Below are 16,046 nucleotides of genomic sequence, written 5' to 3'. Positions count from 1 at the left end.
TGCCTCCAAAACGGCGACATATGGCTTCTACTTCCAATACAATAGTCCCCCGTCAAATACGTCGTTCACGCAGGAGTTCACTTTTAGTGGAGATACCAGCGTTGTCTTTTTATTATGACTGTGGAAATTGTACCTGTGTATGTGAGTATTGTGGAGCTTATTTTTGGTATCAAGAGAGAGTATTGTATTTATCCAGAGCCAATCATCCACAACATACAAAATGTTGTAAGTCGGGTAATGTAGTTCTTCCTTACCCTCTTCATCCGCCTGATGTGCTTATGCAATTCTACGAAGATGATCACTTCATGCGTAACATAAGAGCATATAATTCCATGTTCTCTATGACGTCTTTTGGTGCAAACGAAGACGACTCAATCAACAAAGGTCGTGCACCATATGTGTTTAAGGTTAGTGGTCAGATTTACCATTAGATAGGCTCTTTTTATCCTCAAGACATTCATCAACCCCGTTTTCTCCAATTGTACATGTGTGATACTGAAAATGAGGTCGCTAATAGACTTCGTTCTTTTCATGATGGGGAAGTACTTTTGTCTGCAGAAGTTGTAGAATCCTTAAGTCATATGTTACGCACACATAATGAGTATGTTCGTACATTTAAGACTGCGAAAGAAATAGCCCAGTCAATGAATTTAGATTCATATGGTGTACGTTTATTTAATGTTGTACCTGACAGAAGATATGGTCCACCAGCCCCTGGAACTTTAGGTTGTATTGTTTGTGGTGATGATGTTACTAACGCTGTCTATGACATTGTCGTCTATTCAAAGTCTGGGTCACCTCGACGTGTCAGTAAGCTTCATCCTACTTACATGCCTTTGCAGTATCCATTACTGTTCCCGTATGGTGAAGAAGGATGGTCTCCTAGCTTGCATCTACATATTAAGGCTAACAAAAGGTTAACAAATAATATGTATTATAGTTATCAAATTAATGAGCGACACACATACTCTCTTATTTTACGTGCACACCGTCTTTTCCACCAGTATTTAGTAGATGCATATACTTGCATTGAACGATCTAGGCTTGACTTTATTGAACACCATCAACAACAATTACGAATAGAGTACATCAGCGGAGTTTATGAGGCTTTGTCCAGAGGTGATTCAGACAGTCAAGTCATTGGAAAGCGTGTATTTCTACCTGCAACTTTCGTTAGGGGACCTAGGTATATGTATAAACACTATCAAGACGCTCTTTCCATATGCAAGGTTCATGGTAAGCCACAATATTTCATCACTTTCACTTGCAATGTTAAATGGCCTGAGTATAGAAGATACATGGATGCTATTGGTCAACGTGATATTCAAAACAGACCAGATATCATTGCACGCATCTTTAAAATCAAAGTTCATGCTTTCATTAACTTCCTTAAAGAGGACAAAACTTTTGGAGAATTTAGTGCATGTAAGTTTTTCTACTCTTATTTCATTCTTCCTATTTATTGCCTTCTATTCCTTTATGTCATATATAACATCATTATGAAATATTCTATTCACAGATCTTTACACAATTGAATTCCAAAAAAGGGGTTTACCACATTGCCATACATTATTATGGGTAACGTCACCCTATACAATTCAAGAAGGTGCAGATATTGATAAATACATAACCGCTGAGCTTCCTGATCCGATACTTGAACCAACACTATATAGGACTGTTACTACATGCATGCTACATGGTCCTTGTGGTTCATTAAATATTAGTGCCCCCTGTATGGTAGATGATAGATGTAAGAAACAATTTCCAAAACCATTCAACCCATTAACAACTTTTGATGCAAATGGTTACGTGCATTATAAGATACGTGTTGGATCATATCATGTCCTACAAAGTGGGATTAGAACTAATAATGGCTATGTAGTGCCATACAATAAACGTTTGTGTAGTCGATTTGATGCTCACATCAATGTTGAATATTGTGGTTGGAATATGATGATTAAGTACTTATTTAAGTACATATCAAAGGGGGTTGATCGCGTTCGTTTCACTCTTCAAACATCAGAGGCAAATACTCCTACTACTTCCTCTACCATACCTGTCACTGTAAATGAAATCAAGTCATTTCTTGATGGTCGGTACATATGTCCACACGAAGCAGCATGACGCATCCTCAATTTCCCCATTCATGAACGAGATCCACCTGTACAAGTCTTGGCCGTCCATTTGGATGGGATGCAACCTACTATTTTCAAAGAAAGCAGTCAATTAAGCTCCTTAATTGATAACCCAGGTTTTGGTGTTACCACTTTAACGGAATGGTTGCACAATAATCAACGTGATGGTCGAGGAATTGACTTGACATACAATGATTACCCTTTTAAATATAGTTGGGACACCAAAGATAAGAGATGGATTCATAGGAGTACCACAACAAATACCACCATTGGCAGACTTGCATATGTACATCCAACAGCTGGGGAGTTATTCTATCTACGAATTTTACTATTCCATCAAAAAGGATGGAAATCATTCTATGACATTAGAACTGTTCGTGAATACACATACTCTACTTTTCGTGATGCATGTGAAGCATTAGGGTTAACCGGTGACGATAAGGAGTGGCTAACAGCATTTGAAGAAGCGTCAACTTGGGCAACCTCATCTCAACTTCGTTCTCTATTCTACCATCTACTTTTGTATTGTGAAGTAGGAAACCCTCTTTTGTTATGGGAAACCGCAAAACCTAAAATGGGCGATGACATTACCCATTCATTCACTTCCAATTCTACAGATCCAAAAGTAGTTCTACATGTTGATACACTAGAACAACAAATACTTCTCGAAATTCAAAAAACACTACTTGGCTTCTCGATATTGGAAATGGAAATATCGGAACACCAGACAAGAATGATCTAGAAAGCACAAACGTTATACAAATACCTCATTGTTTCCTTATCGAATCAGGAGACAACGAATTAGAATCACTAATACATTTTGTATATGGCAAAGATATAATTTCCAATCCATCACCTGAAGAGTTATCTGTTAGAGCCATTATTTGTCCAAAAATGAAACAGCTGATCAAGTCAATGCTTTAATTCTTTCAAAAACTAATAGTCAAGGGATAGTATACAACAGCTGTGATTCTATTAAGTCACAAACTCATGATAGCTTAGAATTAGATACCTTATATCCCCAAGATTATTTAAACAATCTGCACTTTTCTGGTATTCCTTCACATACATTAAATTTGAAAGTTAATACCCCAGTTATGCTAATGAGGAATATCAATCAACGAGAAGGTCTTTGTAATGGAACACGTTTGATTGTTACACAATTATTACCATCTGTGATTGAAGCTTCCATAATAACAGGAATATCTATTGGGAAAAGGGTGTACATTCCAAGAATAAAATTTGTACATAATACCTCTGACCTACCTTTTATATTTATCAGAAAACAATTTCCTCTTAAAGTGTGTTATGCAATGACTATAAACAAAAGTCAAGGCCAATCTCTTAAAAAGGTAGGTTTATACCTCAAAAACTCTGTTTTCACACACGGACAACTATATGCGGCTTTGTCAAGAGCTACCTCACCAGATTCGATAAAGATTCTACTACAACAAGAAGATACATTACCATTCAATTGTACCAGAAATGTCGTCTTCAAAGATTTGTTAGCAAGAGTTAATATGCAAGAGGTTATTACACCACATTTATGTTTTCAAATCAGTCTAATAGCTAAGATAATTCTATTACCCAAAATCCCATCTTTTCTACCAGTTTTGCAATTATACTTAGAGTAAATAACTAAAATCATCCCTGTGGTTTGGTCAAAATTGCACGTTTAGTCCTTAACTTTTTATTTGCAATCGGATCGTTTTGTGGTTTGATTTTGTCGCGTTTTTCGTCCCTAAGGTTTGGTAAAAAATTCATGTTTGGTCCCTAACTTTATGTATGTAACGGATGAAAAATGCAACAAAATCAAACCACATGGACAAAAACGTGACAAATAAAACCACAGGGACGATTTATGTGAAAAAAAATGTTAGAGACCAAACGTGCAATTTTAACCAAACCATAGGGACAATTTCAGTAATTTACTCTTATACTTATTATAAACATCTAATACCTAAAATATATGGTATGAAATAATGATCATATTTTTAAAACTATTTTAACAATGTTTTTTTTATAATTGCAGAGCAATCTCCTCAAATATGGAAAGAATATCAAACCTCCACTTTGGCTCACCAGGAAATTCACTTGAAGTCCGTGTCTTACGAAAATGGACACTACAATTCAGAAAGGATGAGACATGGTTTATCGTGATTGATGAGCATGTAAGGATATATATATTTATATATATAATTCACTCTTATAAAAAAGTAATTCATATATAAAACACCCTAACACATTTATTTGACCAGGGAGATACAATTCAGCTACTTGCTCGAAAGACAAATCAAGGATCGATACAAACTTCATTATTAGTCACTCGATGTTATCGTATTAAGGACTATACATGCACTGAGCCAGACAAATATCAGAAGGTCTTAGATCACCCAGTACACATGAATATTGGTGAAGCATCAACAATTGAGGAAATACCAAATCGCAATACACTTCCACTAACATGGTTTCGCTTTAGTCCAAGATCACACTTTCAAATGATAGCAGACAAAAACTTAGAGCATCTAGGTACATTTATAACATCAACCCAAATATCATTACTTTAATGCAAAAAATTTGTAATAGTCTAATTTGTCACTAATATTATGCTTACAATTACATTCAGATTTCATAGGGGTACTCATCAACATGAAAGATCGAAAAAAAAAAAAAGACAAGGAACCATTCATGCTTATGACTTTAACAGATGAAAAGTAAGTACATATTCTTCATAAAAAAATATTACCTAGATATTTCCTTTAATTATTATTAATGACAAAACTGGTTCAAGTGTGGAGGAGATTACCATACTCTTATGGAAGGAATGCATAGATTCGCCAGACAAATTCAATCGAAATGCCCTTACATCAAACTCTAACACAGTGGTACTCGCTTTCACCAATCTCAAATCCACTATGTACAATGGTAAGTAATAACAAAGACCCTTATTATAATACTCACTTCACACTATGCTAAAATACCATCTTACTACACAGGACAATTAACATTGACAAGCAGCAGCGCAACACACATGTACGTCAATCCCAATTTACCAGAAACGGACACACTCATTACAAGGTATGTTATACTGCTTCTACCAAATCTTAACCATACTTAACCAAACTATAAACTACATAGTAAACAACATATAATCACTAACAAGTATCCATTAATACAGATTTGGTACCCAATTTCACTCAAAATCATCACCAAATGTGATAAATACTACATTACAACGATTAAAGAGCTCAGATTTCTCTCAAATAATGGTAATTCGTTTTCTTATGTATAATACTACTATTTCATACATAACAATCACTAACATACATCTATAACATGTTCAAGGACAATGTATATGTTATAAAGACCATACTATCTGATTTCACATTCAAAGATGAATGGTACCACGTTACATGTACCACATGTGGTAAATCAACACACAAAAAAGGTGATGGAGGGTTTTGTGTTTCCAATGGGCCCATAAATGAACCAAAACTTTTGTAAATACTCCCTCTCATGTTTACCATATATATATATATATATATATATATATATATATATATATATATATATATATATATATATAAATCGCACTTAAAATTACTTCTCTTTCCACAGATATAAAATCTCAGCAGTACTCACAGACAATACAGATACCACAACAATTTTCATGTCTAATGAAGCAACCGTTAGTCTGCTAAATGCAACTGCACAAGAAATCATAGACGGCTTTCCCAGTCAAGATAGAAAAACTTTACCTAAACCACTCGAACGTTGTAAAGGGTTGACAAAGAATGTCTATGTAGAATGCACAAAACTTTCTTCCATCAAAAATATCCGTTTCATAGTCACCACAATCAAAGACATAAAAACACCACAACCAACAATATTATCAACACAAAAAACACAAACTACACGTTCAACACCAATGGAACAACAAACCACAACAACTATGGAGTCCCTCACCCCTACTAAATCACGTGAAACTGGAAAACACCTCCAAATGGAAGATACATGTAAAAATACTTATAGCAATTTATTTTATTCATACATGTAATGAACATCTTACATTTGACAGATACACCAAAAAAACCACATCCAAAACGAGAAAAATACAGAAACCACGACGGAGTAGATGAAGGAACACATGCCAAAAAGCAATGAAACTATTTGATCTTATCATAACATACTTAGAGTAAACCTAAACTCTCTTTTTATAGCTTTATGTCCATATTATAAACTACAATCCACACATTATGTTTATATACAATAATCGGTAAATATTCAATAAAACTATGTCATATTCTGACAATAATTGTTTCTATAGATTTGTTTGATATCTAATGACATTATCTTTTCAATTTGTGGTTTTTAGTGTTTATTGTTATGTTTATAGTTGTCCGTGTGATAAGTGTTGTTATCTATTCAACCATTTTTGTTCATGTTGTACAACATAGAAGTTTGTTATACGATGCAAAAGCAATACTTTACGACATCATTCGATTTTGAATCCATTCAATATTTCAAGTCATAAACAAGTTATTTCGAGATTTAAACATTTGTATGGGTAACGTTTTTTTCTTCAACTATATACATCTATCATAACCAACACAACTAACAATATTAAACTTCATGACTACTAAAATTTCACCATAAATATTCACCTATCTATATTTTGACTAATGTCTTTTAACTCATTTCTCGTCCAAAGTTAGAATTTCAATTTTCGTCATCAACACCCAATAGTGCTCTATTACTACTACCAAACATCCGACAATAACGTGACCCGTGGTTCACCACGGGTTAATACACTAGTTTCTAATTATTATATATATATATATATATATATATATATATATATATATATATATATATATATATATATATATATATATATATATATATATAGACTATAGATTAAAATTCCCTTTTGCTTAGCTATAGTAAGCAAAGATTTTGGTAGATTTGGTCCTCAGTCTTTGTCTGTTTCTAAAATACTGATCTGTTTATTTTAAAGGGTATATTTTGTAATTTTCTATTTTTCCACGTGTTGATTTCTCTTTCTTTCACCGTTTTTATCGACCAATAAGGACTTGATTTCTATTACTCTATTTGGTTATCCGTTTTCTTTTCTCTTTCTTTCACCGATCCTCCTCCATTTGTTTATTTCGCTTTCTTCTCTTAATAACCGACTCAAACAGACTGATCATCTTCTCACATTAGCTTCATCGACTTCTTCCAATCAACCTCTTCCAACATCTCCACAACATCTCTTCCGCTGCACTGCCTGTATACCAGCACCGTCTGTTCCCCGTCTTCATCTTCTCTGTCTCTTGATAAATATCCTTTCATTCACATGGGCTTCACTTTCTTCTTGCTTCTCACCGCCTAATCTTCTCCACCTAATCACCGTCGATTTCATACAACCGACCGGCTACAAAGAACATCAACGGTCCATCAGGCTACGTACGTACGTTTCTTTATGTGTGTGTGTGATGAATCGATGGCGATAGTACAAGGAATTAGGATGTCGAAGGTGTAGAATAAGGACCCAACGCCGGTCACTTACATATTTGGACCGATCGGATAAAACCGATCGAAATTGTGTCTGCAATGACTTCTAGCCCTAAAAATCACCATTCACGCCTTTAGAGGTAAACATCGACACCTCAACCGCTTCTCACCATCACTCTCACCGACTCTGCTTTCTTTTTCGTTCTTTTCCCTTCACCGCTTCCTTACCCTTATGAACACCCGATCTGCTCCTTCTCCACCGATGTCTGCATAGATATACGTCTCCACCGATCTTTCAGCAGTTGTTGTCGATTGTATCTGAAGCTTTCCTGATGATGGATGTGCCACCGACTACTTCCACTTCACCCTTCTCGCGACAATCCGATGGAGGAGAAAACCATCAGTCTTGCAAGAAAGGCGGCAGACCAACTGATTTTTTTCCCCAGTGGCGACCGTCCCCATCTCCATCTCCGCCCATCTCCACCGCAAGTATGTCTTTTGTTTTTTGTTTTCTGCTGACATCTTGCTTATTGCTGATGTATTAAATGCAATAAGCATTCAGATGGGAAACCATTCATCTCCGATTTCACGTTTCGTTTTCAATTTCACAAAAAAATTGTTTCAATTTCACCAGTTGAATTGAGTTTGGGTGTTCAACACATATCAAATTGAGCTTTGGTAAGTCAATCGTTTTCCATTCAGTAACAATTTTTCATTACTTTGGGAAAATTTCCATAGTGCCCTCCTTGGATGCTATGGAAACAAGGATTAATAAGGTACAATCACAATCATTTGCCTCTCTTTTTCCCTTTTTACCCTTATCAAGCAACTAACCTGCATATATACTTTTGTTACAGTTTTCATAGGTTAATATGTGGTGAAAAAATGGAGTTACGTTGTGATTCTTATACAGGTTGTCATGTACATTTTAACAATTCCAATCTTACCCTTTTGTCCCCTTTTGCTGAATTGAATTAGTTTCTTGTAGTTGAATAATTTCCATATCAATGATGTTTTCCAGGTGAAGATTTCAATCTCCTTCACTATTCACAATCATCTCAGGTAAAGCATGTCTAAAATTGTATTGACTTTAACTTTAAGTTCACGAATTCTTTACAATTTCATATTCGTGTTTGATGTTTTATTTACTTAAGCATGTTTGTGTCATACCAGTTTATATAGAAAGATATGGATGGTTTTTCAGGACACAATATTGTTCAATGGAGTTGGAATATTGTGAATTGCAATTGCTCTAATTCACAACTTTTCTATAGATAGCTCACAATCTAATTTTTCAATTTCAACATTTTGCAGGTTGGTATTTGGCCAGCAACTGTTGGTAGTATTTAAGCTAGATCTTTCAAGATTGGTGACACTACATGAACATTTGGTAACATTCTTTAATGCAATGCATGGATCAATTGGAACAAAGATTTTAACATATAGTATATGGGTTCATATGGGAAGTTAATCTGGTCCATGTGTGAAAAATCTGAGCCATCTATTAAATTTTGACATATATCTTAACGGCTCATATCAGTGTACCTTCTTTTGCAATAAACATTACACATCAATATTTGATGTTTTTGGAACATAAAATTTAGTCTCAGATTTCGAGCCAAATTGTTTTTTTTTTTTTTTAGTTTATTAATATGAATGGCCAACATTCTTTCGAAGCCTAATTGTTTCCTTTTGTATTTTATACATATATACATATGAGTCGTGAAGATTCTTTTAATTTGTATTAATTTGATTCGATTTACTCACAATATACTATGACAAAGTGAATGATTGCTTTTACAAGTGTCCATTTTGTCTTCAGTTTGTGACCAAAACGTTGCATCTTTTAAATGATTTTCCTCAATGACTAACAATGTAGTTCACATGTGAAGCTCTATAAATCTTGGATTTGTATTGTATTTATCATTGTACTTTAATTTGTTCGCATCCCAGATTTTGTCCGGATAAGTGTTGGAGTCTTTGTAAAATGTCTAAAATACCGTTAGTGTGAATTCAGTCTAAATACTTTTCTTTTGCAACTTATCTTCTTCCTTATCATCATTGTTTCTGAATTGTAGGTTCAAAAGAGATTATAAAAACAACAAGGTTACAAACTACATTAAAAAGATGAGTGGAAATCAATAGCAACATACTTCCATTTATATGATTTTGGTAACATCAAAGATGGAATATTAGTTTTCTAAATCTTCACATTTTTTTGTACTAAGGGAAATTCTGGTAAAATAAAGAGCATTGAGGTTTTGGAAGGGTAATTTTGTCATTAGTGTTATGAATAGAATCAATATATATTAAATTTCTTCATTCTTAGCTACAGTACCTGACCAGGGTAGCTTGGGTTACTTACTTCCACCGTGGTTAGTACACTGAAAAAGATCTGAAAGAAAAAGAAGAGGAACTTCAAGATTTGGAAGCGCTTAATGCCTTAATCAAGCATTGATAATCAAAGAAAGATCAAGCAATGATTAATTACAGGGTGCTCGCAAAGAGTTGATTTATGTGAGCTTCTTTTCTTTTAACTGTTCTTTGCATTTGTAATAAATCATGTTTATAAATTTATGATTATATTTCTAATTACATTTTATCCCCCAAAAGAAGCCTCATGTTTTTTGGTCAATTGATCTTTCATAGAAAGTTTGTTGCTTCTGTTAAATGCAGAAGCTTTGTCTAAACGGATTCTTGATTTGATGATATTTGGATGGAATTACTAGGGAAAATTTAGCAACTCGCCTCCAAGTACGCAACTATTTTCCTGAAAATGTTTTTTTTTTTTTTTTGTTGAGTGGATAAATAATGTTTGTTTGGAATAAATGACCGTATTACCCTTATGTTTACTATGGAGTTTATAAGTAAATTTGAAAAAAAAATGTTCATTCTTGGTGAGTAAATGAGGAAAGATAGGTTTTCTTTTGCCAATTATCTGATTAATAGAATGTCAATGAATTTATTTTTGTTTTTTCTTTCATTTTGTTGACCAGATATCTGTCTGCCGACATGGTCATGACACAACAGTTATGGTAGCTCTACAATTTTGCAGGTAACAGTTGGCTAATAAAGGTACAATATGGTCAACTTTCTTTATATATTTATTTGGTTTTTAAAGCCTAAACCCTTTTGGCACATATCTGTCAAAATTTGTAACGAAACTATATGTTACTTTACTTGCTCTTGAAGTTGTGGATTAATTGAGTCTGTTTTCTCTGAAAGTTTGGGATCAATTGATTCTATTTCACTAATTGTTGATTACATTTTTGTATTAAGTCATTCAATTTTAGCATATGACACATGATAAATTAGTATTTACATTGGTGGTGATTCAAGCAAGTTTTTGATGTGCCTAAGATTTGTAAATCGTCCTTTTGAGGTTAAACCTATTGCATTTGAGATTAACCATATGTATTTTTTACTGAATTAAACACCAACAAATTTCAGTTTGTAGAATTTGAGATCATGTGTTATGTATTTATTAATATGCTTTTTTGAAACTAAACATATTTAAATTTGTTTTAAAGTTCAAACTTAGTTTTGGGGCACAAAAGGACAACAACGTTTTGGTGCTTGATTTGGTCCTTTTGTATACCTGATTTTTATAATTTTTGTTGTAAAAATTCAATTGTAGTTTTTGTCATTTTTTTGAAGTGTCGTATCGATTTTGATCCCCGTACCAAATAAATGACTATAGTTGTATTTTTTTACTCTTAAATAAATATTTGTGATTTAATCTAATTTTGTGAATTCAAAGTTATACTAAATAACAAATTTCTATAAAAAGTAAAAATAAAAAAAGGTAAATATAATCATTTTTCATGGAAGGAGGACGAAAATCATTAAGGGAACTGAAATAAGGAACAATATTGAAGAACCTGACCAAAATCAGGCCTAATTGACCCAAAATGTAATTTACACTTCGGGATTATATATGTTCTGAAGTCGATAATAATATCTTTAAGTGATATTATTGATATATTGTTGTTAACTATATTTTTTTATTACTCTGAAGTTTGTAATAATATTTCAGGTTCATACATTATTAACAGATAACCCATACGAATTGTGTCAAATAAAAACTCTGTAAACATGTTTATACAACAACAAAGACAATTGCTTGAATTAATATTGAAGTAGATTGAGGATGTTTAAATGCAGAGGACGAACAAAATGAGAATTACAAAATTTCATGGTAAGAAAATCCAAACCACAATGGGACAAATTACATTATGTACTTTTGAATACCAATTGGTTCATTTGGAAGTACTTGATGATCTGAATTGAGAATATGATAGATGAATTTTTATTGAATCCTAACACAAAAAATATATTTTGAAGTGCATCAGGTATGATATTAGTCTTCAATATAAACAAACAGAATGTTAAAATGGTCATTTACTACTTTTTTGTTTCTGTTAAGTTCAGGCCCTTGCATCTGAAAGAGAACTTATATTCATGTTGCTCAACCCGAATGATCCAACAATGGAGCACATAAATTCCAATAATTTTCATAGCACATTTGTTGGTAAGAGAACAATGTTATTCTGACTCAATTTGTTTGCATATTGTTGTATTAAATTCATTTTAATGTGTATTTTTTTTCAGCTTTGAACCCATCCTTCTAGAGCATTTGATCAGAACAGAACTGAGAAAGCTATAATGTTTTTTGTGGATTAAGAAATGGAGTTGTTAAGATTATTGAGACTCGCCTAAAATTTGATGATAATAAGAGTATATTTGTCTTTTTTTTCTTTTGGTAGTTGTATACATCTTATTCTACTCTTTTTGGATACAATATTTGAACACCTATAAAAAGATGTAAAAACATGACATTTAACCTATTTTGCTTGCTTTGTGTGTTTGTAATATTAGATGAGTAAGTGGATTTAACTTGATTTTGATGTGTGGTCAGTAAAAACTATTATGTCACACTCTTTATATTCGCTCCAAATTACAATCTTTATTTATATTCTCCAACGTAACACTTTTGGGATTCATAAAGTTTTGTTCTATTTTGTACGTCCTTACATAATCGGGCGAATTGCAGAAAATAGCAACATAATTTACGATGAATACCAGTTAAGGCAATGAACTATAGTTGAACACAAGAGCAATGAAATGGACATGAAAACACAAAATGATCGATGTTGCCTAAATCCATCCCGTGCAACGCGGGGTCCCCATCTATATATATATATATATATATATATATATATATATATATATATATATATATATATATATATATATATATATATATATATAAACCCTCTTATTCTCATGCCTCTAAAAATAGATTTATAGGGTTTATTTCATGACACGTAACCTACTTCTTGAACGACGCATCGTACCACAACAAACGTTCAAAGTCTCATATTTTCCACGTTACTTAAGGATTAATCGACGCCATGTAGATTCACCTTGGTTCATCTTCTACTGTTTACGATTTGATTAACGTCGTATAATACACACCTGTAACAACGTTTATTACCTTTCTTGGCATTCAACCGATGCGATCTTTAAAGCCCAAATTGATGATGGCTTCCCCTCTGCTTTCACCACCAGTCCCCTATATACCATCGTTCCCCCCTCTTTTAGTTTACTTCTTCACGATCTTCATCGTTATGCCTATTTTTTTGTAACTATTGTCCTATTCTCTTCTTGATTACTAATAAGGGATTCTTGGTTTTCCAAAAGGTTAACAGTGGTTGCCATGGAGAAAAAAAAAACCACTGTGAATCTACATAAAATTTGAGATGATTGTTGTCGTTCATGTGAGGTAATGTTAAACTTTATTTAGGGTTTTTTGGGTTTACTAATTCAATTATCAACTTCCCTCCATTAACTTAACGATAACAAGATTCATTTTTTTTTTTCTGTGTTCATTCCGGATTAATTATTGTTCTCTAGATTCTTCATAGAGGTCACACTTTATTTATTTTTGGTTTGCTATTTACGTTTGCATGTACGCTGTTGCAATGTTTCATCACCATTAAGTCGGTTTAATTTAGGTTTCAATTAGTTTTGGGTATTGGTTGTAAATTTTCACCGTTCCTCAAGGTGGGCGACAATTGTTCACGTTTCCCCAAATGTTTTGGAATAAAGACTGTTGACTGATCACAAAACCAAAAAACATATATCTTTGTAATTTTCCTTTTCTTAGATTTAGGGGGATTGATGACTTTTTCCTGCAATCTATAATGAGTGTCATATTGTACATAGATGCGTCAAATTCCATAATAGGCCAATATAAGTTATGACTGTTCATTTCCAAATTGTGTAAAATATTCACCTTTGTGTACTGAATTTTTATCAACTTCTTTTTATCGAATACATATTGAGCATGCATTCTTCTTGTGTAGTGCCGGCCAAAAAGCATCAATGTGATTTATCGGCCAACAGCTTCTGCCAGGTTCTTTTCTTTCTTGTTTAATGGTCTTCTAATCTCAACAGGGGAAAATATTAATGAGAGTTTATTCTATTGGTTGCTTTTACATTGTAACTTTGAATTCAAGTAAAAAATGTCATATTTTTCCCACAAATGCATATGTTATTGAAATTTTATATTCCTTTTTCATTTTCAATCGTATAAAAGGTGAATTAAATTCAATCAAATAAAGATATGTGAGTTACATATCAACATATCTTAAGTGTTTACATTAATTTATAATTAGCCTTGGTTATTAAGGAATTATGTTTAACAATTTCATATGGAAAAAAAGATTCAGTGATTTTACACCTTTTCCGATTCAAATTATCTTGAACAATTGCAACATGGGAAAAAAATGCTGAAAGTTTGTTCCATTGGTTACTTTGATTTCAATTATATAAATCCTTAATAGAAATTGATGTGAAGATGAAACATATGGAGGATAAATTTTTTATCGGTATATCCAGGATATATGATAAACTGAAGGACAACTTTTTTTGTTTAGTTTGATGTGTCATGATTTAATTTAGCATTAATCACGATTGTTCTTGCATTGATACAAATGGTTTAAACGGTGGTGCTATTGAGAAAGCAATAAGTTAAGATAAACTTCTGATTGCCAACCAATACTATTAAAATTATCACTTTTTCTGTTATATACTTCTTTTATCTGTAAAAAGTTTCTCAATGTCTTAAAATAGTATGAACATTGATGAACCTTTGGTATTTAAGTAAAAATAAAGTTGTATCGGACTACATTGCAAACATTGTCCCACAAGTAACAATCCCAAAAAAACATAAGCATATAAGAAAGTACGCATACATGTTTCCCAGAGGAAACATCACATGGATGTAAATATCAATGTTTTATTCATAATATTATCTTTTTCTTTTAAGATTTCCTCATGGATAAGATAGAAAAGAATGTCCATTTTCACATAATATTATCTCTTTGGTTCAATATATGCAAAATATTTGTGAATCAAAAAGAAAAGTTGTGTATTTGGGAAATTGTATCATTGGATCACCTGGTGTAGTAGATAGAATTCATTGTTTACAAATTTGATATAACCTGAAAATAGGTCAACGTTTGACCTTTTAACAATGCAATAAAACGATGAAAAGTTTGATGGGTATTTGATAAATGTCTATTTAGTTCGGTATGTATCATGTTTTCATTTCTCTTTGTATGGGATTTTATTGGTTTTCTACAATGTTGAGTTTAGGCATGAGCAAAAGAACCGAACCGGTCGGAACCGGCCCGAACCGGACCGGAACCGGGAACCGGCTTCGGCCAAAATTAAGAACCAAACCGGCCCGGCGGTTCTACCGGTTCCCGGTTCCTACCGGTTCTTGTCGTGTCTTCAAATGTTGGAACCGGTCCTTGAAAAATAGCATCATACGGTTCCGGTTTTTGCCGGTTCTACCAGTTTTTGCCGGTTCCGGTTATATCGGTTCCGATTCCTACCGGTTCCCGGTTCCAAAAATCCACAAAAATAATGTCCCGGTCCCGGCCCGACCGGTTCCATCGGGTTCCGGTTCCGGTGCCAGTTCCGGCTCCGGTACCGGTTCCGGCCGGTTCCCGGTCCATATGCTCATCCCTAGTTGAGTTCATTATATAGGACCACCTAAATCTAAAACAAAGACTTATAATAAAAACATACAAAAACAGTTAGAAAAAAATAATAATAAATAAACACGCACTTTTGATCGCATTTTGAAACGTCATATTTTTAGAGGACAACTTAAGAAAAAATATGAAGAGTAAGCAATCATTTATACATCTTTTTAAGTATTTCATCTGTCCAAAAAATAATACGACTTTTGAATTTAATGTTTGTTAAATACATAAATAATGTTTACCAAGACACTGGAATAATTTTGTGTAAAACACTTAGTCTCAGCTATATATATATATATATATATATATATATATATATATATATATATATATATATATA

At 33.0% G+C, this 16,046-nt stretch overlaps 3 protein-coding genes across 24 annotated transcripts; all 3 read left to right on the top strand.

Annotated features, from left to right (window-relative positions):
* Window positions 1-485: 485 nt before the first annotated feature.
* LOC145009552 (uncharacterized) lies at window positions 486-2,877 on the top strand. The gene is made up of 3 exons (XM_078968229.1): window positions 486-1,425; window positions 1,520-2,092; window positions 2,252-2,877. Exons 1-3 carry the CDS (start codon window positions 486-488, stop codon window positions 2,875-2,877), a joined length of 2,139 nt encoding a protein of 712 aa, XP_078824355.1.
* Window positions 2,762-6,405, top strand: LOC145012666 (uncharacterized). The gene is made up of 8 exons (XM_078971461.1): window positions 2,762-3,664; window positions 4,168-4,306; window positions 4,394-4,664; window positions 4,762-4,849; window positions 4,927-5,060; window positions 5,132-5,213; window positions 5,314-5,404; window positions 5,754-6,405. Exons 2-8 carry the CDS (start codon window positions 4,184-4,186, stop codon window positions 5,757-5,759), a joined length of 795 nt encoding a protein of 264 aa, XP_078827587.1. The 5' UTR covers window positions 2,762-3,664; window positions 4,168-4,183; the 3' UTR covers window positions 5,760-6,405.
* An 843-nt stretch (window positions 6,406-7,248) lies between these two features.
* Window positions 7,249-12,496, top strand: LOC145008939 (uncharacterized). 22 transcript variants are annotated; one of them, XM_078967573.1, is made up of 10 exons: window positions 7,249-8,138; window positions 8,388-8,425; window positions 8,507-8,562; window positions 8,672-8,711; window positions 9,728-9,918; window positions 9,996-10,166; window positions 10,326-10,403; window positions 10,646-10,704; window positions 12,081-12,180; window positions 12,261-12,496. In XM_078967573.1, exons 1-5 carry the CDS (start codon window positions 7,989-7,991, stop codon window positions 9,792-9,794), a joined length of 351 nt encoding a protein of 116 aa, XP_078823699.1. In that variant the 5' UTR covers window positions 7,249-7,988; the 3' UTR covers window positions 9,795-9,918; window positions 9,996-10,166; window positions 10,326-10,403; window positions 10,646-10,704; window positions 12,081-12,180; window positions 12,261-12,496. The 22 variants fall into 22 exon arrangements, 12 of the variants coding, with proteins under 12 accessions (XP_078823699.1, XP_078823698.1, XP_078823692.1 ...); XM_078967572.1 differs by adding an exon at window positions 8,964-9,039 and having other exon boundaries at window positions 9,728-10,166; XM_078967566.1 differs by having other exon boundaries at window positions 8,964-9,918.
* The last annotated feature ends 3,550 nt before the right edge of the window (window positions 12,497-16,046 follow it).

The sequence above is a fragment of the Lactuca saligna genome, chromosome 8 (assembly GCF_052625555.1).
Source record: "Lactuca saligna cultivar CGN05327 chromosome 8, ASM5262555v1, whole genome shotgun sequence".
In the NCBI taxonomy this organism is placed as follows: Eukaryota; Viridiplantae; Streptophyta; class Magnoliopsida; order Asterales; family Asteraceae; genus Lactuca; species Lactuca saligna.
This window is presented reverse-complemented; position numbering and strand designations above follow the sequence as displayed.